The 25,969-nt window shown below is 38.6% G+C and overlaps 1 protein-coding gene across 5 annotated transcripts in view; it reads right to left on the reverse strand.

Annotated features, from left to right (window-relative positions):
* Window positions 1-25,969, reverse strand: part of SATB1 (SATB homeobox 1) — a 104,351-nt gene that overhangs the window by 52,080 nt on the left and 26,302 nt on the right. For all 5 annotated transcript variants that reach the window (XM_060180870.1, XM_060180872.1, XM_060180871.1 and 2 more), the window contains exons 3-5: window positions 23,353-23,529; window positions 22,462-22,588; window positions 21,593-21,716 (exon numbers count right to left, since the gene is read on the reverse strand). In XM_060180870.1, coding sequence (XP_060036853.1) covers window positions 21,593-21,716; window positions 22,462-22,588; window positions 23,353-23,529 — 428 coding nt within the window. The remainder of the gene's footprint in view (window positions 1-21,592; window positions 21,717-22,461; window positions 22,589-23,352; window positions 23,530-25,969) is intronic.

Genomic DNA, 25,969 nt, shown 5'->3' on the forward strand with positions numbered 1-25,969 from the left:
TTCAATTATACAAACTACTAGGATTTCTTTTTTTTAAAAATCAACTGAGTACAATACATTTTTACTTAACACTTGAACCAAGTTTATCTTCTTAAAATTCATTAAGGACATCATCCAATGCTTATGGAAGTCAGAAGCAACAGCCTACAGAGACGAGGATAAAGCTATGAAACCCACAGATGTTGCTCTAGCTTTTACGGAATCTCCATGCATGCCTTCTCTACCTAGGCTGACAGGCATTCATGCATTCCCAAAAACTCCAAGCACATGAAGATGACTTTATGAGTGCAGTTCGCAATGAATGCTACTTTGAGGGTTAGTGACGGTACTACACAGCCTGGGAGTCCGCTGTGGTTCAGGGGCCAGAAGTATTGATATCACTTGGAAGCTTATTAGAAATGTACAGTGTTGGGCTCTCCTCCAGACGTAGTCATTCAACACCTGCATTTTACCAACATCCCTGGGAAACTGCACATTAAATTTGGGAAACACTATTTGCAGAGTCTACTCTCATTATCAGGGGTTTCTGTTTGAATAGTATCAGCATTATTCAAAAGTTGACTGGCAGTATTTGACAAGAAAACACAGTATTTAAACAGATCTTCTGTCTGAAGAAAAGTACACTCTCAAGCTTCCTTATAAGAAAAGCTAGTCTGCTGTTTTAATATAAACATTACAGTAAAGCTACACTAGATTCCCATCTATGGTGAAGTTTGAGTTTTGAGTTTCTAATATAAAGATTTTAAATACATAGACTTAACGTTGACTAAACTGTCAAGGACACCCTAAGAAAATAACTATATTGGGGGAAGTCAGGTGGTAGTGCAGCGGGTTAAGCGCAGTTGACACAAAACGCAAGGACTGGCGTAAGGATCCTGGTTCGAGGCCCCAGCTCCCCACCTGCAAGGGGTGTCGCTTCACAGGTGGTGAAGCAGGTCTGTGGGTGTCCCTCGCTCCCCTTCTCTGTCTTCCCCTCCTCTCTCCATTTCTCTCTGTCCTATCCAACAACGAAAACATCAATAACAACAATAAAACAAGGGCAACAAAAGGGAATAAATACATATTTTTTTAAAAAAAGAAAAAATTAAAATACATTTTAAAAAAAAGAAAGAAAATAACTATAGCATACCTTGAATTCATCCTACTTTCAACGAAAGCTCCAAAAAGAGTCAGTAGTCTTAACATATAAAAAAAAAAAATGAAGGGGGGTCAGGCGGTGACGCAGTGGGTTAAGCGCATGTGGCGCAGAGCACAAGGACCGGCGTAGGGATCCCGGTTCGAGCCCCCGGTTCCCCACCTGCAGGGGAGTCGCTTCACAGGCAGTGAAGCAGGTCTGCAGGTGTCTGTCTTTCTCCCCCCCCCCCCCCCGTCTTCCCCTCCTCTCTCCATTTCTCTCTGTCATATCCAACAACGAACAACATCAACAATGGCAATAATAATAACCACAACGAAGCTACAACAACAAGGGCAACAAAAGGGGGAAAAAATGGCCTCCAGGAGCAGTAGATTCATGGTGAAGGCATCGAGCCCAGCAATAACCCTGGAGGAAAAAAAAAAAATGAAGACAGACACAATTTGTGATAGAAGAAATTGCTTTCTTTTAACTTGTTCTCAGTAAATAAAAAAAAAAAAGTGTTTTCTAGCAAATTTTGGATATGCAAGTTTTGGAGACTTAATCCATGGTTATTTTTAACTATAACAGTCCTGTTCTCCAGTAGCAGTTAAATTAATTTTCAACTGAGTTTTCAGAATAATTAGACTGTGTAATACCAATCTATCCTCCACTCCTATGTTTAGAAAAACAACAATTTACATTTCAGACTTCAGTTGGTCCACGGTGAAATAGTTTACAGAAGGCAGCACTGTTTGGGAAGCAATGAGTGACCAGAAAAGCTGGCTTGGGAACAAAAGTATTTTTATATCATTATCTTCTTTATGCTACTTCTAATGGAAAGCTCTACTAATTTTCCCGATACCGTTTTTGTAATAATCACACATTGCTGTAATATGTCAATCTTGGGGGACTTTGATAAAATTTCCAGTGAAGGATACCCTAAAATTGTATTATTTATGTAAAACATGGCTGTCTTCCCCTAAGAGGCACTGTGATTTTTTTTTTTTACACTTTCTACTCTATAGTCACTTTCACATTTTATTTCACTCAAAAGGCATTCTTAATGTGCTCATGCTGCCGCCATTAACCCAGTAGCTTGCAATTTTGCTAAGAGCCTCCTCAGTCTAGAGTACAGGAAGATATTTAGCAAGGTTGCCAGAAACCAAAATCAGAAGATGACCTGATCCAGTTGACAATCCGTCAGCTTCAATCGCTTACTCTACTATAATCATGGATCAATAAAGTCAGACACTAATCAAACTGTTAAGATTGCTGATGGATAATGGCGATTCTGCAAATAGATGACACTCGATGTTCTTCCACTTTGGTCTCATTTTATAAAAATTATTACCCATATCTAGACATTCCAGCACTTTGTTAAATGTTAACATAAGAGCACATATGAGTTTTACATGAAGCTTATGCTTAATTATCAGAACCATATAGGATAAGGCAAAAAAAAAATTAATATAGGTCTCCTTCCATTTGTTGGTACTCTATGTGAGTTTGTTCTTTATGGTAGCTTTACCATGTAAAGGAGGAAAAGGCAGTAAGATAGTCTCTGCCCAGGCTGGGAGTATGGATCAACCAGTCAACGCCCATGTTCAGCAAGGAAGCAATTACAGAAGTCAGACCTCCACCTTCTGCATCCCACAATGACCTTGGGTCCATACTCCCAGAGGGATAAAGAATAGGAAAGCTATCAGGGGAGGGGATGGGATACCGAGGTCTGGTGGTGGGAACTGTGCGAAGCTGTAACCCTCTTATCCTATGGTTTAGTCAATATTTCCTTTTTATAAATAAAAAATTAAAAAAAAAAGATAGTCTCTGCCTACAAGAAGTTATCACCTGTTAGGGAGACAAGGACATAAACAGATAATTTGAACTTAGGGTGGTTTAGCATACCAAGACTGAAAATAATAGATATGTGGAAAAAGGAAAGAACACACACTGTGTGGGGAAAAAAAAAAGTCTGAAATATTTTTATGAAACTAGTGCCCATATATAATAGTGCTGGCTGTCCAGTTCATTATTACCCATATGTGCACAGTCATCAAAGCTTCCTCTGCCCTTACTTGACCCTCAGATGGTGGACTCTGTCCTTAAGTGACTTTCTGGGGGACTTCTACTCTATCAAGTGTGTATTGTTAAGGAACTCTGATTAATGTAAATATTAGCCTAGGCCAGACATAAATCGAAAGGCTAATCCATAGGCTAAGGCACATAGCAAGCCAATGTTTTAGATTCTCTTATCTACTTGTGCTTTAGGGAGAAAAGGGCTGAGAAAATTTTCATGATTCATATAACGGGGTCAGCTCTACTTTTATTAGAAAAATGTGCAATAACATATATAAATTAAATTCCTCACGTCATCACAAAATGAGGTTTTTGTTTTTTCTTCTTGTGGCTTCAGCATTGTATTTGACTAGACATGGCCTTGTCAAGAGCAGGAAAGAGAATTCAGGATCTTGTGGGGGCACAAGGCATCTTAAATACCACACTGTAACCTTAATTTTTAATAAATGGTAAAATAAATGTATACTTATGAATTTTACAATGCCAAAAAGTCAAAGTTGACAACACTTTCCTAAGTAGGGAGGGTATATCTGCATTTATTAAATATATACTGAATGTCCATTTGATAAAATTGCTAAGTCAGAATTCAAGATGAGTCACACAATGACAGAATGATCTTGGCCACATGAATTGACCACTCACCCCAATTCCTCATCCTAAATGAGATGACAAGACCATTCACCTCACGGGTTTGTTCTGAGTATCTGTTCATTTGAGCAGTTTTCAGGCACTGAGCATATATTTAGTGGCTTCTTACAATACATCAAGCATTAGAAGTCACTAAAAAGTAATGATTTAAATAGACACACTAACCACCGTGCACAGGTAAATAAATAAAATAGTAAGTGTGATCCAGTCAGCACAGAGCCTGGGACATACCAAGTATGAACTTAAGAGATGTTTCATTCACATGATCTTCCCAAAAAAATACAGAACTAGAGGAACAGCACTGTGAGAATATGATGGTGATCTTTGGGAGGTTGGAAGGGTGGGATACAGAGCTTTGGTGGTGGGTATGGCGTGGAACTCTACATTATAATCTGGTAACATTCTATGAATAGCAAATAAAAATATTTGGAAGAATTTAAAAGAGAGAGAGAGACAACCCTAGGACAACCCTCTGCTTCCTCCTCACTGGATTTTCACTATGGATTTCAGATCAGTCAAGAGACTGTTTAAAATAGAAAAGAAAGTACTAGGTAAATTTCTAATAATAAATGTTAAGTAAAATAAATTTTCTTTGCAGAATATACTAAGTACTAGGTAACAAGATGGGAAAAAAGCAAAACAAGGTAAAAGAGGCCTTGTGTGTTCCAACCTTTTGATTTGGTATTATGTCCTGAAGCTGGCCTGTACAGAGCAGGTACAATCAAGAAGCACATCTCTTCTCTGGCTTGCTGTTAGATCCACGCCTTCTCCTGTGTCTAGCTAGCAGTTGCTCACCCTTGAATATTCATTTCCGATGTCTGTGTTTTTCTAAGGCCTTCCCTGACTTCCCAAGCATCCTGTGCATACAGCTAAAGCAACTGTCACACCGTTTGCCTCCTGCTACGCCCTGAAACACCACTTGGCCTTTTCTCCATTTAACTTATACTCATCACAGGGGAGGGCACACACTGGGTAAGCAGGGAAGGCTGTTATGTGAAATCAGCCGTTCCTGCAGGCTGACAGAAAGCCTGCCTCTTTTTTTTTTTTTTTTTTTTTCTTAAAGGTCAAAGGGAATGCCAGCTTGTCTTATGACTCTAAAAAAAAAAATCCCTCATTTTTAGCTGTCAGGTTAGAACTCAGTCTTCAGGACCTTTGCTCATCCATTTGCAAGAGATCCCATTCCAGGTTTTTCAAATACATCCACACAGATGTCTCGGAAGTCACAGAGCTCAGTGCTTATGTCATTCCAGTTCTCTTTCTGTGTCTATTTATACAAGCTCTCCTAAGCACTAGAAAAAAGGCACAACTTGTAATGCAAGTTTCCAGACTCGGTGGTCAGGCTGTAAAACACCCAAGTTCGGTGTATAAAATAATCAAGTTGACGATACTCAGTTTAAATCCAAGTTCAAATGCCCGTACACAGACCAATGAACAGGCTGCAGCTTCTGGTGTGAGGAAACAGCATTGGAAAGTTGGCAGAAATTGGCTGTGGGTCTCATAACCCCAATGTGACACAATACTCTCATCCTAGGAGCCAAGTTGCAAGCTTTCCTAAGATCCATAAAGCACATGTCTACTCCCTATGAAGAGCTTCGGATCTTTCTGAGAGTCTGCTCAAGTTCCGATCTGAAAGAATGCCATCTTCACAGAAACCCCAGCACTCTAGAATGATACCATCTGCCACAGGCTGAGCTTCCTTTGCAGCCAAATACATTATTTATAACCTTTCTAATTGTGAAAAGGTAAGGGTGGAATTTTTCTAAGGGCTTACTTAGACATAGAACATTCTGAACCTCTGCTGTAAAATACTGCAATCTCCAAATTAAAATATATATATATATATATATATCCCCAGCCCCCCTCTAAGGGGGAAAAAAAAACCTACATGGTAGAGATTATAAGATTTTTTTCTAAACAAAACAATCTTTTGAACCTCTCCTAGAACATGACACATATACTATAGATATATATTTAGGACACATTTAGGAACTAAAGGAAGATTAACTTATTTTTCTATTTGATTAATAACCAATGAAAAGCTCTGAAGAGAGATAAGGACTTGTGGGGAGCAAAAAAGGTTCATCAACTAGGGATAAGCAGTGATCTGATTACCCTTAAAATTGCTTTGCTGTGCCTTTAACAACAACAACAAAATAAAACAAAACAAAAAAACCCACCCCAAAACAATGCTAATCAGGTTATTCAATCATTTAAACCAAAACTGTTCATGCTTTTCTGCCAAATCAACCAACCACAGCAAAATCTGTTATCTCTGATTGCTCAGCTTCCAGTCAAAAAACAGTTAACCCCCACTATACCAAAAGTTTTCCAAAATACCCTCAAAGCTCTGCACACTCATAGAGAATGAAGAGAAAACCATGTTGGTTTTAAAGGGTAATTGAAGTGCTGCACCGTGTTTGCATCTGACAATATACTCTAATAAACTAAACAGCCTGTTTAGCCAGTTGCTAGCTCCCTAGCATTTCATGTGAGCACTATACTGGCTTCTAGTGTGTTATTTCTGTTCTGTCTTTTTTTTGAAGCAGGACTGTGATATCACGATCAAAACTTACTACAGACTTGCTCATGGTTTAGCTGAGGTGAGAGGAGGCAGCAGCAAGAGGATGTACAAAATGGTGGCTCACCATGTTTAAAGCTTTCAGGCTCCATCAGCAGAGAGGGCAAAGGCTACAACATCTTATTTACACAATTATCTAAATACGATTAAACAGCTGATGGACAAATATTAAACTGGAAAATGTATAGTCATTTCAGCTTAATGTAATCCTCTTTCTGTAAACACCCAAGATGATTTTTTTTTTCAACCAGAACAGTCCTGACATCTCATAAGCCTAAGGGTGAATAGCAAGAGATTGTTTTTGATAGTTATAAATATTCAAAAGACATGCAGACCATCTGCTTTCATAATACAGGTAAAGCAAGACTGAAATGGTGACTGCTGTATAAAAATGATTCTTTTAACAAAGTCTTCCTCTCCTCGAAAACTATAAAGACAGATGTCAAAAACTGTTTACACAGAGCAATCAGGAGCATGCAAAATGTAATATTCCTTTTACACACAGTGCTTGCTAAAGAGATTTTTTTTTTCTTTTTCTTCCCATCTGTGTGTTGCAACACATTTCTACAAGTTAAAAACATTTTTTTCAAACAGAGATCTCATGAATACCCAAAAACATGCTATCTGGTTTCTGCATGCTAATTAATTTCAACTAAGGAATCTGAATATCTTTTTCTGTAGGAAGAAATGTATGTTTTGAATTGGAATACTCTGGAGAGATCGTAAAGAAAATAACCATGTACAGGTTTAATTCTGTCAGACCATTGTTTTTTAAGGTTCTACTTTATCTGTAGGACATATCAGCTATGACAATGTTTTAAATGAAAGTACATCACTGCTAATATCTAATGCAAAATGTCTAAGCTAAAATAATTGTTTTCTGAAATAGACATCTGAACATACAAAATGTATAGGCAGCAACCTTTATCTTCTCAGTTGATGCACATGGTCGTAAAAAGCCCTCCAGTTAATTTCCAGGACTAGAACACGAATCTTGACAGTAACCTTTTTATGTATTGTATTAATGGCACAGAGGCATTAAGCACCTTTTTTATAATTTTCAATAAAATGAGCATTTACTGAACAATCTGTCAAACTGCTGGCACTAGTCTTTCACATTTTATTTTTTGAGAAGTGCAACTTCTTCATATACTTTGTGTCTCTTCTTTTTCTCCATATCCTGATTGCCAGTGGTCTGTAAATATGGCATTTTTTAATATGTGTGTGTGTGTGTGTGTGTGTGTGTGTGTGTGTGTGTGTGTGTGTGTGTGTGTAAAACTCAAAGGTCAAGCTTAATTTCTGATCAAATGGAATCAACTCCACATTTGAACACAATTTTAACTGGGAGTCTTAGTGAGCTGGCTTTTCTTTTAATCCTAAAGGATATCAGATGCTAAGAACAAATTCTAAAAACCCTTATATGGGATGGTGATATGAAATGAATTTGTTCAAAATTAACAGGTAGTCACCATCTGATATTTAGGGGTGGAGGGAAGGGAAGTGGGCTTCAATTTATGAGAAGAAAACAGCAGGATTTCTAAGTGTAATATTCTGTGTGTGCATGTTAGTTTATTCTTCAAATCTTTCCCTCTGGATCGTCTATTGCTTTCTAAGCTATTCTCTTGGGAGAGACAATTGGGGCATATTCAGAATCTCAATTTGTTGAGACTAATCACTTCTAAATTTTACTTAAACTCCAGTTGTTATGGTTCTAGCCATCTTGATCAGTCCCAGAGCCTGAAAATGGCTTTTTCACATATAGTAACTCTTGTAGTTCTTTAAAAATGGAGACTTGATACAAAGTTACAAAGAAATACATAGAAACCACATTGATTCTGTTTCAATATTCTCTTTCTCAGGGAGTCCAGAGGTAGTGCAGCGGGTTAAGTGTGGTGGTGTAAAGCACAAGGACCGGCTTAAGGATTCTGATTCAAGCCCCCAGCTCCCCACCTGCAGGGGAGTCGCTTCACAAGCGGTGAAGCAGGTCTGCAGGTGTCTGTCTTTCTCTCCCACTCTGTCTTCCTCTCCTCTCTCCATTTCTCTCTGTCCTATCCAACAACAATGACATCAACAACAACAATAATAACCACAACAATAGAACAACAAGGACAACAAAAGGGAATAAATAAATAAATGTAAAAAAATATTCTCTTTTTCAGAGCTGGGTAGTGATGCACCTGGTTAAACTCACACATTACCATGTTCAAGGACCCAGATTCCAGCCCCCAGTGCCCTCCTACAGGGCAGAAGTTTCAGGAGTCTTGATGCGAGTAATGTAGGTATATTTCTCTTTATCTTTCCCCTTCCCTTCTCAATTTCTCTATGTCCTATCAAATAAATAATATAGTCAATATATACATTTTATTTGCTCTAGAGATGAGATTGTGATCACAGAAATTTTATGCAACTACTTAAATTCCGATTCATAACATTTAAGGAAAAATACTGGTTCACAGTGCCGACAGCTTCTCCACATGATTAAAGTGATCTTATGTAGTTCCAAATATCTTTGACCAAATTCTATATACAGTTCTTTTATATGTTAAGTAGATACATCCAGGTTGTTGTTTGTAAACTGAAGATTGTAGTAAGTTAATAGGTAAGCAAAGAGTAAAAATTAGAATATATAAGTTAAAATATGTATTACTAAGGGCATGTAATATTTCAAATTAACTACACAGAGGGCGCTCATGTTTTTTCACTTCCAATATGAAAGGACTTGAACTAAGTAATATCCAAGGTCCCTTTTAATTGCTTTAATATCCTATGAAATCTATAAATCTTCCCAAACAGAGGTCCTATAGGGTCTATGTGATTTAAGTGAGATTCACATGCAATACACATCATTCAATTGGAGGCACTCACTGTGAAAATGTCCACACTACAGTTTCAGTTTAAGAAAGGTTAAAGCCAGGAGTTGGGAGGTGGTGCAGCGGGTTAAGCACAGTGGATCCCAGTTCAAGCTCCTGGCTCCCCACCTGCAGGGGTCACTTCACAAGCAGTGAAGCAGGTCTGCAGGTGTCTGTCTTTCTCTCCCCCTGTCTGTCTTCCCCTCCTCTCTCCATTTCTGTCTGTCCTACCCAAAAACAACGACATCAATAATCACAATGTTAAACAAGGGCAACAAAAGGAAAAATAAATATTAAAAAAAAAAAGAAAGGTTAAAGCCCCTTGGTATCTGGCTTATAGTAAGATTATTTATAATACACCCATAGCTATGTTAAACATTATGCTAATCCAAAGAGAATTTTCACACTTTTAATAGATAAATCTAAGTCAAATGAGTTTTAGTGGATTTTATACTAATATTGTTTCCTAAGATTCTAAATCTTAAGAGCTCTTTATAAAGTCTTTTGTTCTCTGGTGAACCTCAAGTAGTTAAAACTCCCATCCTCCAAAGAGATCAAAACCTCTAACAACTGTGCTTAGCATTAGCAAAAAAATAAATAAATAAAAACATTTGTATTTTTTTTTTGTTCCAGTGGTCTTAGAATTTTTTTTTGGGGGGGGGGGGCTCAGTTCTTAAGTTTTTCGTGAAGCCAGAACTTTCTTTAGGAATCTCAAGAAACCTGTGAAAGTTTTCTTCATCCCCCCAAATTTCTTAAACCTTAATGGTTTGCATAAAACTGGGAGCTTTAAAAAAAAAAAAGAGCTTGAAGGACCCCTCTGCCCCCCAAATCAGATACAAAATTTCCCAGGGGGACTAAGAGCTCAAAGCATGTCCTTGATTTCTGAGTTTATTAGTTATTTTTAGCTGATAGCCCAAACTTCCTGTGTCTAGGAGAGATATGCCAGTGTTGCCTCTGGATTAGGTCACAGAGAAAGATAATATTATCTGACGTGCCTCTGCTAATAGTATGAAATAGCTTCTCAACTTAGGGCAACCCCATCTACTGTTTAGGAGTTACAGTGCAAAGGTAAAATTGCCCTGGACATACCGTCCATCATGAAATAGCACACTGTCCATCATTGCAGTGTGTGTTTCAGACTAAGCTGGAGCGGTAGGCAGAAGGATGGACACACTAAAACCCTCAACACCGTTTGCAAGTGGATGGACAGTTATCTATACTCACAGCTTGCTTGCTTTCTTTTTGTTTTTTTAAGTATTCATTATCTTTTGTTGCCCTTGTTGGATTACTGTTGTAGTTATTATTGTTGTCATTTTTTATGTTTTTTTAATATTATTTTATTTCATTTTTGAGAGAGATGCAGAGAGAGACACAGAGAGAAACACCAGAGCACTGCGCAGCTCTGGCTTATTGGTGGTGCGGGGGATTGAACCTGGGACTTTGAGCCTCAGGCATGAGAGTCTCTTAGCATAACCATTATGCTGTCTATCCCCGCCCTTGTTGTCATCATTGTTGGGTAGGACAGAGAGAAATGGAGAGAGGAGGGAAGACAGACAGGGGGAGAGAAAGACAGACACCTGCTTCACCGCCTGTGAAGCGACCCCCCCTACAGGTGGGGATCTGGGGACTAGAACCGGGATCAGTATGTGGTCCTTGCGCTTTTTGCCACCTGCACTTAACCTGCTGCGCTACCGCCCAACTCCCTCTTTCTTTTATTTATTTTTTTAAAGAATTTACTTATTCATGAGAATGATTGGAGGAGAGAGACAGAAAGAACCAGACAACACTCTGCTACATGTGCTGCCGGGGATTCAACTTGGGACCTCATGCTTGAGAAGCCAATGCCTTATCCACGGTGTCACCTCCAGACCAGATACAGCTTTCTTTTTAAATTAGAGTTGATTCTGGACCTTTACACATTCTATATCTATTGTAGAGAGGCCTCACTTCCGTCTCCAATGACTAATGTGGATTTTAGGAATCAGCTGAGGAATGGGTAGTCTGAGCTATATAGGCAGGGTGGTGCCTGCCGACTGTTAGCTTCTCCATGTTGGCGGCATCAGCATCTTGACCTAGAAATCACGTGACTCTGCTATCAAAGTTTCCCTCTCAAGCATGACGAGGAGATAAGTGGACACTTCTAATACAATACGACTGAGACAAGATGGAAGGTATTAGCCATCCTGAAATGCTTCATTTTATAGGGGGGAAAAAATGAATGTGCCTAAAAATGTATTGAAATCTTACACAATAATGACATATAATTGGGCCTGTTACAGTTTTTGTTTTTTGGGGTTTTTTTTTAAAATCTCTGGCTTCTATTTACCTCTAGGATTATGGCTCTGCTTATAAACATGATTTTTGTACATAAATTCAAGAACATCAAAATAGCTTATGGTATCAGTTAATTTTCCTACAGAAAAATCCCAGGAGTCATTTGTTCTTGCTCGGAGAAGTTAAAAAGTCCTAATTCAATATAGTCAAATATATTTCTATAAGGTGGGATACTACAGATAACAGCAGTTATACAATACTTCTAATAAAACTACTAGCATGGCTTTTTGGTTCACAAAAATAAACATGGTCATATGAGGGTTTAGCTTACCAAATATTCCCGAGAGCCTAATGTGCACCGATATCTACCACTGAGAAAATGAGTCAGCAACAGTGTTCTTAGAGCCTTACTAGTCGACAGACTATTTCAAAATTACATGGAAAGTACTACGGTGAGTAGAAGGATGAAGCCCTGAGAAGGGGAAGAAGGCAAAAGGAAGCTAAAGGACAGGACACTGGGAAAAAAGCACGGCTTAACAGCATCCTCACCTTTATCCTTTCGCACTGGTTAAGTATCATATCATCTTAACTTACAAAAAGGCTTGTTTACGATGAATTTGAGGAAGCCACGCGGTAGCGCAGCGGGTTAAGCACACATGGCGCAAAGCTCAAGGACTGGCTTAAGGATCCCGGTTGAAGCCCCCAGCTCCTCACCTGCAGGGGGGTCGCTTCACAGGCGGTGAAGCAGGTCTGCAGGTGTCTGTCTTTCTCTCCCTCTGTCTTCCCCTCCTCTCTCCATTTCTCTCTGTCCTATCCAACAACCAACAACGATGACATCAACAATAACTACAACAATAAAACAAGGGCAACAAAAGGGAATAAATAAATATTTAGAAAAGATGAATTTGAGTCCTTTTCCACTTCCAACTTCAAAATCCATGGCAACTTTACAGTGATTTTATGGACTATGCTGAGAGTGCACCTGACATCTAAGAATGTGTCACAACACAATCTTTTAACTTCTTCACGTTAAAAATTTTGAGTTGTTCGTGCAAACAGTGATGCCAATATGATTGTGCTTAGGGAAGAACAGAGGCAGTGATGGATAAGTACCAGATAATCTCACTCACAAACTTGGTTAAAGGGGGGGGGGCAGGAGATACTCCCTGGTTCAATCCACCATACGCCAGAATTAAGCAATGCTCGGGTTTAAAAATATATATATATATGTATATTTTATATTTTTATATTTTTTATATATATATAAAAATATATATACACACACCCTTATAATCTTGTAAATCGCTATTAAATCACTAAGAAATTATTTAAAAAATTTTTTAAGAAAAGCATTTAACTGATACGGTATCGTCTCACTAACATAGAAAGACTTCACTTTGAATATGCATCCATTTAAGAAATGCTACTAATTTTTATTTTGGCAAAGTAATACTTCAGATATTTTTCTCTTTCTGGTATTACATCAGAAAAATCATTAAAAGTGTAATTAACAAGTAATTGATCTGATGCAAAACCTTGGGAAAATCAATCATGTGTTAGAAGATTATACATGACTCAAAACCATTCTTTCTAAAATAAACACAAAATAAAAACTGGGAGGGGGGAATAATTCCTACATCAAAAATCGTATATAGCTGCAAAGTTCCTTAAATCATGCAATGCTCAGAAGTGATTTCAAACTTCTAATTCTCATGTGTTAAATAAGAAAATATCTATACACTTTAGGATGGAGCATTGTTCTAAATGTTACACAACTATTAATTCACCTAATTCACACAGCAATCCCAAAAAGTTGGTAAAACTATCCCCTACACTGTAAATAAGAATACAGGTAGGGAAGAGTCTCTTGCCGGAGCTTACAGTGACTAACGCCAGAGCGTCATTCTCGCCTCTTAAGCGAGAGTACTATTCACCAGTGAAAGTGACGGGCAAAGACCAATGACACACAAAACTAGGAAAAGTGACACGGTGAAGTTACTGAAGAAATTTATTACTGCTTGAGACATTTCCACTAGAAAAGTAAAAAGAGAAAGAAGTCAAGCTTTGTCCCAGATTAACATACCCTGGAGTTTTGATTTGGAGAAAGAGTGCGATGTTTTATAAAGTCAATTCTTATTTTAGTTATCTCCATAGAGACAGAAAGGCCAAGGGAGAGAGAGAGGCTACAGCACCAAAGCTTCCTTAAGTGCAGTGAGGATCTTGCTTAAACTTGACTCACAGACATGGCAAAGCAGCATATTAGCCAAGGGAGCTCTTTTGCAGCCCACTCTCCATACTTGCAACTAACTTGGAATAAATGTTGACTGACAGAAAAATGGGACCAATCTGGAACAGCTGGTTTCCCCAATAATTAATAATGAAGATCCAGTCTTGTTATCTGCAAAAGACTGTGTCAACAGTGTTGACACAGTTTAAATCTTAACTCTCAATCTTTGCATATCATGTTTTGTAACTCCTATGAATATACCTAATGTCAGATTAGCATTTTATGGGGAAATATTGTGAAACAAAATAGAGTGGTTTTTTTACAGAATTTTTTAAAAATTTCATATTTATTTACTTATTCCCTTTTGTTGCCCTTGTTGTTCTATTATTGTAGTTCTTATTGTTGCTGTTACTGATGTCATCATTGTTGGATAGGACAGAGAGAAATGGAGAGAGGAGGGGAAGACAGAGAGGAGGAGAGAAAGACAGACACCTGCAGACCTGCTTCACCGCCTGTGAAGCGAATCCCCTGCAGCTGGGGAGCCGGGGGCTCGAACCGGGATCCTTTTTCCTGTCCTTGCACTTTGCACCCCCTGCGCTTAACCCACTGCGCTTCTGCCCGACTCCCATAATAAGTGTTTTTTAAGAAAGAAAAAGTGGCAACAGAGGATGAAGTTTTAGAGTAACAGAAAGAAAGAAAAAAGATTAATGGAAGTCAGCCACCTTCTCTACAGTGAGGAAGACTTCAAGCTTATGAACTGCCCCTGATAAAATGCCGGCACCCAACAAGAATTCTGTGTATCAGGACACAGTAGAATTTTTCTATCCTGGAGCGTCCTTCATGCAAGCATCCCAGGGTGCTTTACAATCATTATGAGTTAAAATTAAAACTGAAACACATACAATTCCTAGTAGAATCATTGAAAAAATGCTCAACAGAACAAATAACTTTTAAGTCTAGATTTAAAAGTCCCAACAGCCAGTGCGTTCCTTACTTCAATTGGCAATGAGCTGCAGAGCCTGGCTGAGGCGCTCTGTTATTAGAAAGGCCCTCTTATGTTTTTTAAAATTCAGGTTACGTTATAATCAATTTCCAAGAAAGAGGGAAAAAAACTGAAAAAAACTGAGTGTACAGTTTTTTTGTTTTTTTTTTTTTACTATTCTGAATATGAGGTGTTTGTTTCCCAGCTTAATTCTGGTACCTCAATCTGACATGACATAAGCAAATTTAAAGAGTGAATCCAGATAGAGTTCAACTTGAAATTTATAATTGTGAAAAATAAAAACAAAAATCTTGAAAGCTATCTGTCTCAGAAAGAAAATCAAATAGATTTGTTTAATTTAAAAAAGAAAACAGCATTTAATAAACATTCTCTCAAGCCATGTCTATTCCTAAGTCTTAGTCTGAAAAAAAAATTAAAAGAGAGGAAGTATTTTTGTGGTGTGGTAATAATATTCCTTACATTAGTGATTCTAAGGTCAAAGGAACCCTGTTCAGAGCTAAAACAAAGCATAGGTAAAAATCTATTAAGTGAAATTGAAGTACTTACACATTATTAAGCACCCTATAAATTGGCATGTTTTAAATCTTTTATGTTTTACTGCTGTGAAAAGATAGTGGCTATAAAACATTTGACATCATCTATTTTAAGTTAGATGCTTTATTAAGTTCAGCTTTTCTGATTAATATATCTGAAAGGTTACAGAGCGCTAATATCAAGCTACAGCAAAATCTTTATGTTTCTAAGTTGACTAAAAATAAGCTGAATATCTGAGATTCAAAAAAGGAAGATCTGTAATTTTGAGGACAGTAATGTATACTCCAGACATTTTCTCAACACAAAACAGCTAAAGTGAAAAATGTCAGTACAGTAAAGTAGGAGGCGGATCCCGCGTCAGCCAGACAGCTCACCTGAGAGTGAGTGTAGTCCTCTGCCGAGTTGGAACCTAGGTCTGGCCCCAGCCCCACCCACCACCACGCTGAAGGAAGCTTCCCCATTGTGGGGGGGAAGGGGGAACTGTTCCAAAAACAGAGAGAGAAAAATGATTCGGTGTAAATTTAGCCATTCACACAGCTCTCCAGACAGCTTCCACCACTTCTTCTATGGACTGCAACTGCTCAAAGTGATAATAATATCCAATTAGTATCAAGTATTCCACTGCCTGGCTCAGCAGATATTTATAACCTCAGATTTCCACCACTGGTAGGGTAAAGACTGGGCAAAGTTTTGTAATTTGAAAAAGAGAAAGGGGAAAAAAAAAAAAAAAACTCCTTCGTGTAGCTTTTACTTGAAATACATGATCTTTAAGAACAAGGTTTTTAACTTCATACTTGGGAAAAGTAAACATACAAATCTTACAAGCAGAGCTCAACCAAGGAAGCTGTCTATTTTTAGACAGCACTGCCAGTTTTATCCTCCATCACAGGCTCATGGATGACGAAGGTCTATACCTCCCAGCAGAATGAGAAATTCTACAACCTCCTGGTACCCGTGAAAATGTCTGACACTACCTGGTGGTTCAAAACCAGGCACTTCTACTCCATCAGACCTCCTGATCCAGACAGATGTGAGAGGCAGAGGGAAGGAAATAATAGCAACAGAGATGTCACACTCAAACCTCTGGGAACCTCCAGCAGACAGATTATTCCTGACGTCAGTCCCAACGATCTAAACCACCCTCTCAGGTTCTAAATTAAGGGCATAAGTGATGGTACTTTTAAAGCAAATGTGTCAGATTTGGGTTTTTTTTTTTTAACCATAAGTATAAGATCAGTAATTATTTCATTTTGGTAAAATATCTACAGAAATGACTTGAACTTCAGAGTCCCAGGATAGTTAAATGTTATGCTTTGAGGTTGGAGGCGGGGGTGGGCTGGGGGGGGGGGGGAAGACAGTAAACTCTGTTTTTCTCCTACTACTTAGACATCTGTGTTCTTATATACTGTCAAAGAAAAACAGAAAAATCATGTTCTCATTTCTAAATGAAATGTTCAAGTTTATGTACCTTAAGCTACTTGAAAACAAAAATGTTGATGTTATGTAGAATTCAAATTTTCATGTACTCTTCCTCCGGTAAGAAAGGACACAGCAGAGCTGCGTGGTGGCACACCTAGTTGAGGGCCACACATGATAGTGTGCAAGGACCCAGGTTCGGATCCCTGTCCCCCACCTGCAGAGTGAAAATTTCACATAAGGTGACATGAAGCTGTAGGTGCCTCTCTCTCCTCTTTATCTCCCCCTTCCCTCTCAATTTCTGTCTTTATTCAAATAAATAAATAAATAATATCCTGTTAATTTTTTTTAAAAAAATGAAATAGAAAATGGTCCGGTGCTTTAGCATATGAAAGTCTGGTGGTGTGGTGTGGTGTGGTGTGGTGTGGTGTGGTGTGGTGTGGTGTGGTGTGGTGTGGTGTGGTGTGCTGTGCTGTGGTGTGCTGTGGTGTGGTGTGCTGTGGTGTGGTGTGGTGTGGTGTGGTAAAGGTAAAAGTTACTGGATACAAACTTAACAAGAATTTTCAACCTCAACATTTTAAAGGAAGACATTAGGTTGGTAGAAATAATTACTGACCTTTTTACTTAGAGGAAAAAAAATAATAATCTATCTTATACTTATCAAAGTATACTTGTTTATTCAGGGTTTAAGTTCAATTCCTAAAACTTCAAAGAAAATTAGCATCAAAATGAAATGTTTTAGTATAAATCCAAGCATTACTTTTTAGATTCCTCATTTGCCTCTTGAATGCATGCTCTCATATTTATCATAACCTTAAGCTTTCTTGTCCCCAAGCCAGATGTTATTTTCTCCACCTTGCTTGCAATTCAGAATACAACATCTACCTTATCTAACCACATCCACAGGAAAAAAAAAAAAAGGTAACAAAATGCCCAACCTCAGATTTATAATGAGCTAAGTGCTTTTTAAGTCTTATGCCACTTGATAAAAATAAAGACAGGGTACAAAAAAACCCTGATAAATGGATGTCACTCTATCTGGGCATATTTATGATGGGAAAGCAATAACAGAAATAAAGGCATTCGTTGTAAATGAAACCATGCAAGCATGTATAGGATTCCTACAGCTGGAGGAAATAAATACTACTGAACAATATTGTACCAGAAACAAGCATTCATTTTAAAAAACCAACACTTATCTTAAAATGTATCCTTGGGGAATAACTTTTCAGTTACTAACTAGTATTTTGACTTTCAGCGTTAGGGACAATTGACCATAGCATCTACCAAGTAAGATAGGAGTGGATGAACCTCTAAGTTCTAAGAAGCCAGGTGATTATTTATTTATTTATTTATTTACTTACTTACTTAGTTAGTTAGTTATTTATTTTAGCAAGTATAAGACATCCCTCCTAAGAAAGTTGGAAGCTGAGCTTGTCAAGACACTCTGGGCAAATTCCTGGATACTTCTCTTGACCTTCTGACTATGTGGAAAAGTCTCTGAATCCAAAGGGTGAAATTTCTGCCCGATATATTATTAAAGGACCCTATAGTGATACTGACCACTGGTCTATTTTTATCATGTTAAGCAAGCAAAACCCTTGATGTACAAAATGCCTATGATAAATTCTAGACTAAAAGACCTTAGTGAATGAATGCAAACTCCATTAAAAAAAAAAATGTCAGGGAGTCGGGCAGTAGTGCAGCAGGTTAAGCACAAGGATCAGCGTAAGGCATAAGGATCCTGGTTCAAGTCCCCGGCTCCCCACCTGCAGGGGAGTCGCTTCACAGGCAATGAAACAGGTCTGCAGGTGTCTGTCTTTCTCTCATTTTCTCTGTCTTCCCCTCCTCTCTCCATTTCTCTCTGTCCTATCTAACACCAATGACATCAATCACAATAATAACTACAACAGCAATAAAAAAGACAACAAGGGCAACAAAAGGGAAAATAAATTTTTTTTAAAAAAAATGTCTTAACACCTCATATTTCTTGGTATAAGACAGAGGCGGTGCTTGTTTGCTTAGCATTTTTCACTGTAGCATGTTCATTACCTAAGCTTAACTACTATGAAAAACAAAGAACGGTTTTGCCCAGCTCAGCACTAACTTTGGACCTACGCCTTAGAAAGCCTGTATTTCTTTTAATAACTTCGGTCAGAAAATAAGGAAATACATTGAAAATAATTCATAATTAAAATAGTCAATTGGATATCTAGTTCATAGATTCATTCTAGAGAATGAAAGAAGATGATGCAGAATATAAAATAACTCCCTCATTTAGCAAACAAGTTGCACTTCCTCATAATATTAAATACTAAGTTAATTTCAAGTATTTGCCACCATCATCACTAAACTATGCATAATTTTCTCAGGTTTTTTCCTAAAGAAGAAGGGGGAGGTTGGGTAGTGGTGCCCCTGATTGACTGCACACATTACAATGTTCAAGGACCCGGGTTCAAGCCCCCAGACCCCAGCTGCAGGGGAGAAGCTTAACGAGTGAGTAGGGAATTATTGCTACAGGTGTTTCTCCTCCTTCCTGCCTCCCTCTCCTCTGCCTCCATTTCTCTCTGTCTTATCAGTTAAAAAATCAATTCTTAAAAAAGAAGAAGGAGGAGGAGGAGGAGGAGGAGGAGAAGAAGAAAAAGGCTTCGTGATTCCAACTGATGGTGAAGTTACTGCATAGTCTCACTCCTTAACTACAGAGGGGTCTCCTGCTGCCGTGTTCTTCTGAAGGCCTCTCTGCAGAAATCCACCAGGGTACAACTCCAAAACCGAGTCCTGAATTTCATTTTGTCATGTGTTTTAATGTTATAATTATCTGTGTTCAATTCATTTCCCCTGATAACATTAAGTAATTCACAATCATATTTATAAGTTACAGTGCGGTGGAATTGATTGGTTCAATGCTGATGTCATTTAATAATCGGTCCTTACTGCCTGTATCGATAAATACTTGTGGTAGTATCTTCTCTAATTCAGAGTAAATTCTTCTATCTTTGCTTGAATTTACTTACAAAATCAATGGGACAATTACTAACATGAAGATGTAGGAAATTTTTGTATGGGGCACTTGTATGTATTTTAAAATCTGAGTTACAAAGTTTATTTCTATGACAATTCAGATGTTGCAATGCTAGGAACCAAATGATACATTATCTGAATTGTCTGCAAAACAAAGTCCCAGAGGAAAAAGAGTCACCTGCTTCATTATATCATCCTATTGATTTAACTGTGTTTAATTAATTTAAATTACTTTTATTTGATGGTTATAAATTCACATCCTCTCTATTACCAGGGTGAGAGAGGCAGGAGAGCAAAAAAAATAAGCAAAAATGGCAAAAAGATTTTGCTCTGAATTTCAAGAAATGAACACGTAAAAAGAGACTATTTTACCTGTGGCTACAGCTTACCTTAAAAGAATACAGAAAGCCATCTTTAATTATGTACTGAAAACATGAGCTTCGCTCCTATAATTGCTAACAAATGTCAAAGTAAGCCTAGCGGACCATAGTGCTGCAAACCTAAAATGCAGGAAGTTTCCTGAAACGGGAGCACCACAGCCCAGGAGCTCTCTTCCAGAGGTGTGCAGTATTTTCACAAGCCTCACAAGAGAAATCCATTTTGTGGGGCAGGGCAGTGGCCTATCTGGTAAAGAACACACCTTGCCATGTGTAAGGACCTGGCTTTAAGCCCCCGGTCCTCACCGGCGAGGGGTTGGGGGAGAGAGAGCTCCAAGAGCGATGAAACAGTGCTGCAGGTGTCTCTCATTCTCTCTATCCCTCTTTCCCCCTACCTCCTGCCTCTACTCTGTTTCTATCAAGTTAAGGAGGAGGAGGAGGAGGAGGAGGAGGAGGAGGAGGAGGAGGAGGAGGAGGAGATGATGGTGGTGGGTGTGGAGAGATACCTCAATCACAGAAATGTTTATAGCAGCATCACATACTCAAGTTCAAGTGACTGTCAGACTAACACAGTGACATTTTAAACTGAAATTCAAAGAAAATGATAAAAATATAGTTAAGACACCACACTTCAGTTATACTAAACCATGGAATGACCTTACAATGTCTTTGAACACCAAAGATGACATGATAACATATTTGTAACAGTGACCACAGAAACAGCCCACTAAGAGCAGATTCATTTAAACAAAAGCACTCTTACTTAAAATCAGGTTAGCATTATCAAAAATCATCTTTGGTTTTAAATTTAGTACAGAGAGACAGTCTATGACTCCGGTTTTAATTGCCCTCCACCAAAACTCATTCGAAGATATCACAGAAAATTTCTGCCTCATCTCAAAAAATCCCTTATGATAGGACAGGCATCTCAAAGGAAAACAGAAGATTCCACTTAAAAAAATAAAGTAAAATAAAACTGATGCCATAAAACTGATAAAAAAAAATCCTGATGAATAATTCCACTTTTAGTTACAGGTAAGCAATTTCCATTCTTACTTTGTAATTACTTTTACCAAATGTTCTTTTTCCCTTTTCTCATAAGCACGATACTCTTATTCCAGCAGCATGACAAGTTGCCCAGTGTTAATAGCACATACAAAGACACTGCCACTTGCAAAGCTTCCTGGAAGTCAGGCCATCTTTGCTCTTTCTGAAATAAAGAGTACTCAGAAAACGCAGCTTCCAGGCCTGGAGCACTCAAAGAAGAATCTAGGCATGAACCATCGTGCTGAACTGTTCTTCTCTTTCTCTTTTCCGCAAGGGAGAAAGGAAATGTAAAGGCCCTGTTCCGAATGAAGCGGGCATATATTTAAAAAAAAAAAAAATCACCAGTGGCCAGTCACTTTGCATCTCTTGGGTTCCCACTACAGACTGCCCAAGAGGTCATCATATTTGTTCCACGCTGTGCTAAATACCTGTGAGAGGGGGCACTCCTTGGCCAGTGAACTCTGATTCATGTCTTTGAGCAAGTCCTTCAGAGCATTCCTCACCGTGGTGTGCGACCACTGTTCAGGAGGCAAGTCTTCTAGTTTGGGGCAACTATTTGAGACACAGATTAGAGAGGGGATTATGACGAGATTGCATCCCGCTGCAGAACATTCCTTTAAGACAGACAGATTTCATTTTGTGCATCAAACAGATGCATCAGGAGATTGCTCCCGGTCTCCTGATTGTTCCGATTAGTTAATTACTTTATACAACACATCTGCTGTATCGACGCATGAATTATACATCAGCTACCCATGGTGGCTAGTTTTTCATGTTACTTCTACCTTCCTGCTCTGCTGCGCTCGGGAAGGCAATTTAAGGTGTACCGCTTTCTCACGAGCCACCGTGGACAGCATTTAACGTATTAACCATTTTTCCTCTCGTGACTCTGTTCATACGAATCCGAATGGCAGAAGAGAGATAAATAAATCAGAGAGTGAATAAGGCATTCTTTCACCAAACGTACACAGATGGCACTGTTCATGATATGCAAAAATATTTTTCTCTTAAGTAAACTTTATGTAAAATGCCTTCTTGTAATGCATTATTTAATTGACTACATATGAGAAGCCTGGTCTTTTGATAACCTGTGCACATCGACACATTTGGGGAGGGGCTTGCTTTTAAATTATACACTGAAGACGGGAAAATAAACCAGAAGGGCTAAGGTCACAAAACAGGACAGATTAGCCTGTCTGAAATAGAGTAAATAAAAATTCAGGGGTGGCTAGAGAGGTGTCTCATTTCAAGAGACCGGGTAAGGAGAACACCTGCCCAGAATGGTGTCCTCACTCACCTGTGTAACTGGATTTTCAATGTGACCACATGATACACATCTTGAAGCATGTCTGCTACCGTAGCGTCAGGGGCATCTGTCACGTAAGACAGTGGAACTGGATTCCACTTTCCAACCTGGATTAGCCCTATTCCAGATAGAGAGAATATGTCACCAAGTATTTTCCCTCCTGGACGATATAGCTATTAGAAAAGAATATTTTTATATGTTTCTTTTTTCCCCTCCACCACAAACAATACTGTTATCTCGCTCGGTCTGAATGATTTTCTTCCCTCTAAAAGACAGGTCAATGAAAATATTCACAGCTGAGCTTTCCAAATTGTGAGATTATGTAAATGACTCCTGGGTTGTTTACTATTTTGGAAATAAAACCTCATCAATAAAAACCTATGCAGAGGCCACATTTTCCTAACTTATAGGAAGTTCTAATGAGACATAGCTAAACCAGTTATAAATGGCTTTACGATTTAGATAAGATTCTCTACTGCAATGGGAATCGGCACTGAAAAATACTTTACAGCCCATAAAACCATCAGAAACAGAATAAAAGAAACAGAACTAGATATTCAGTCATAAATGCAAATTGACTCTCAACAGTCCATCTGCTCAAATACGCTCCTCACTTCCTTGTGGGTCCTCAGTGGAGCAGATTATTAAGGTCAATAAGCATACTAATGATTCAGCTGAAGTAATTTAAAAAAAAAAAAATCTACCTCGACATTCCACACGAGCAAAATGTGTGTTAACTAAACCAAACTGAATTAAGCCAATTTTTTAAAGCCACAGTCTACAAGAACCAATGTAACACACAGGCTACCATTCAGTGATGTCTCTGCAAGATAAACAAAGGATGCCAAGCAATTTTTCCGACCCCATGAATGCATTATTTACCTTTGGCCTGGGCAGCAGAGCTATGCGAATAGCCCAGAGACAGCAGTGCCATTTCTATCAGCTGGTTGAAAAGCATATCCTTTCTCACCAACACAAATTCTGCATGCTCCTCCTTGCAATCATATTCAATTGCGTTTTCATAATGTTCCACCACGCAGAAAACTGGTAGCATGGTTCCTATCAAAAAGACAGGGGGGTAAAAAGATGCAAACCGACAATCTTCAGAAATAGAGTTGGGGTGCAGAGGAGAGAAGAGACTCTAAGCCAAAAAATAAACCTTCATAACAGTGAGGGAAACGGAGACTGTTTCCAAGGCAGACAGGGCACAGAAAAACAGTCAGTCTCTCTCTCTCTCCCTCAGTCTCTCTCTCTCTCTCTCTCTCACACGCACACACACACACACACACACACACACACACACACACACTTATTTTAAGTTGTAAGAGAAATATCTAAATAGAATGTGAACTTGTTGGTGATTAGGGAGTTCCATTTTAACCATGCATTTTCTAAAGTCACTTATTGCAGAATTACCTTTTTGATCAAGTAAGAACACTGAGAAGTGTCTTGTCTGATCTGCTGAAAGTGATATACAACGTGCAACCATAGCTATTACAGTTGCATTGGAAACAACTCACTTTCCTGCTTCCTACACACTGATATGAAACTTTTCCTGTTGATATCCAAATTACCCTGATTTCAAAATTATTAGCATTTTCTTTCTTCCTTAAAGATATTTACTATAATGGTTCCATTAAAAAAAAAACAATTTCATCAAAATGGTGCTCAAAATATAGTTTCAAAATGCACATAATGTAAATATATTTATTTCATGATTAATAATGATCTCAATAAACATATATCTCTAAAATGAACAATCTGTTACAGTAAACAGTATACAAATGAGAGGAAAAAAAGAAAGCTGGCTTTATCAGGGCATACTAGGATCAAGGAAACCTGCCTAAATTCAATTTATTTATTTACTTTATTTACTTAACCCCGTGTAGTAACTCTATAGCAAGAGGACTAACAAGTACAGGCCACAGCACTATCAGAAAGGAACCTTCTAGAAACTGAAATCACAGAGTGCTCTAGCAGGCACTGAACTGTCAGACTTTCAGTGATGAACAGAAAAGGGTTAAAAGCAGACACATCTGAACTGTACTATGGCAAACTGCCAGGAGGGTATCATCTTTAGCATAAATGATGACAAGGGTTACTTTAACAGGGCACCCAGGATCCCTAATGAGTCCTCTAACATCCATGCCTCTGTAAGCTCTGCCCTCAGCCTCCCAGAATCCTACCAACTTCTCGAGATGACTAGTGCATACCAGACACAGCTAAAAATCAGGATTTTCTACTGACGCCAGAGATGCCCTCTGGAAATACTCTGCTTGCTTGCTTTCTGCTGAAAGCCAGCAGCCCAAGTTGCAGATTTCGACATGTGCACCTTCACCAGCTCTTTAGTGAGCTGTTATGAGAAAGCCTAGCTCTGACAAATAAACCCCCCTCCCCTTTAGGTTTTACTTAGAAAAGCTCACGAACTCATCTGGAGGTACCCAACAGCCTAGACACGAAAAACAAGCAGCAAAACTTTCGAATATTCTTGTCGTTCGTTCAGCTGTTTTATACCAGAGGGAGAGAAGCCATCAGGGATCATGTGGAGAGATGTGGGGAGACCACAGTAAGGAGAGCAGCAGTGTCACCTTCCCTGGTTTAAAGGTGCTCTGACAAAAACTTCTCAGCAAGTAAACAAAAGCACCCAACCCCTTTTACTAAAGTAGTGCTTTTTCATCTCAGCTAAATTTTTTCTAACACCTGCCAAAAAACAGAACCAATTCATGTGAAAAATGGTGCGTGTATGTATATGTGTTGGGGGGGGGGGAGCAGGGGGTAAAAGGGGGATTCACCACTACCAAAAAGCTTGAGGAACTGTTTTTGAAGTAAGCAGAGAACCTTCTACAACTGAACTCATTTTAAAAATAAGTCATTATGAATGTAACCTAAAAAAAAAAAAAAAAAAAAACCAGCATCTGAACAGGAAGTGAAATTACTGTACTCTGGTTTCTCCTCCCCCTGTCCTGATGTCTTCAAAGAGCTGGGTTAGTGCAACAAAAACATAGGCATTGGCTTTTCCTCACAGGATAATATGGATGAGTTCTATAGATGCTGAACCTTACACCTAGGAAGTACCTAGGTTTGTCACACAGATATGTTGGCTTTACTTTGGAACGCTACTGACCAAAGTTAAAGGGGCCCCCTAGACGATAAAGGTGGCTTTTAGTACAAAACAGTTACATCTAGCTGCAAAATGTTAACAAACTGTCATAGCTACCCTCGTGATACTGTGCTTAAGGCAGGACAGGAGCCTTCTCTGAACCATCCGATTATTTCTGTGAGAGTCTGGTGAGACTTCCAACTACAGCAACTTCATAACCTTTCAGCATTAAAAGGGGAGAGCACTGGTCACTGCTGAATGCTAAAAATACCACATGGTTTAAACCTGGAGGCAGTCTTAGAAGCTTTTGCTGAAGGTTTATGAGCCTGTGTAAACAGCACGTCTGCCATAAGGAGCAGTGAAGTCTGTAGAATCCTTGTCTAAAACTGTCCTGGCATT

The sequence above is a fragment of the Erinaceus europaeus genome, chromosome 21 (assembly GCF_950295315.1).
Source record: "Erinaceus europaeus chromosome 21, mEriEur2.1, whole genome shotgun sequence".
NCBI lineage: Eukaryota > Metazoa > Chordata > Mammalia > Eulipotyphla > Erinaceidae > Erinaceus > Erinaceus europaeus.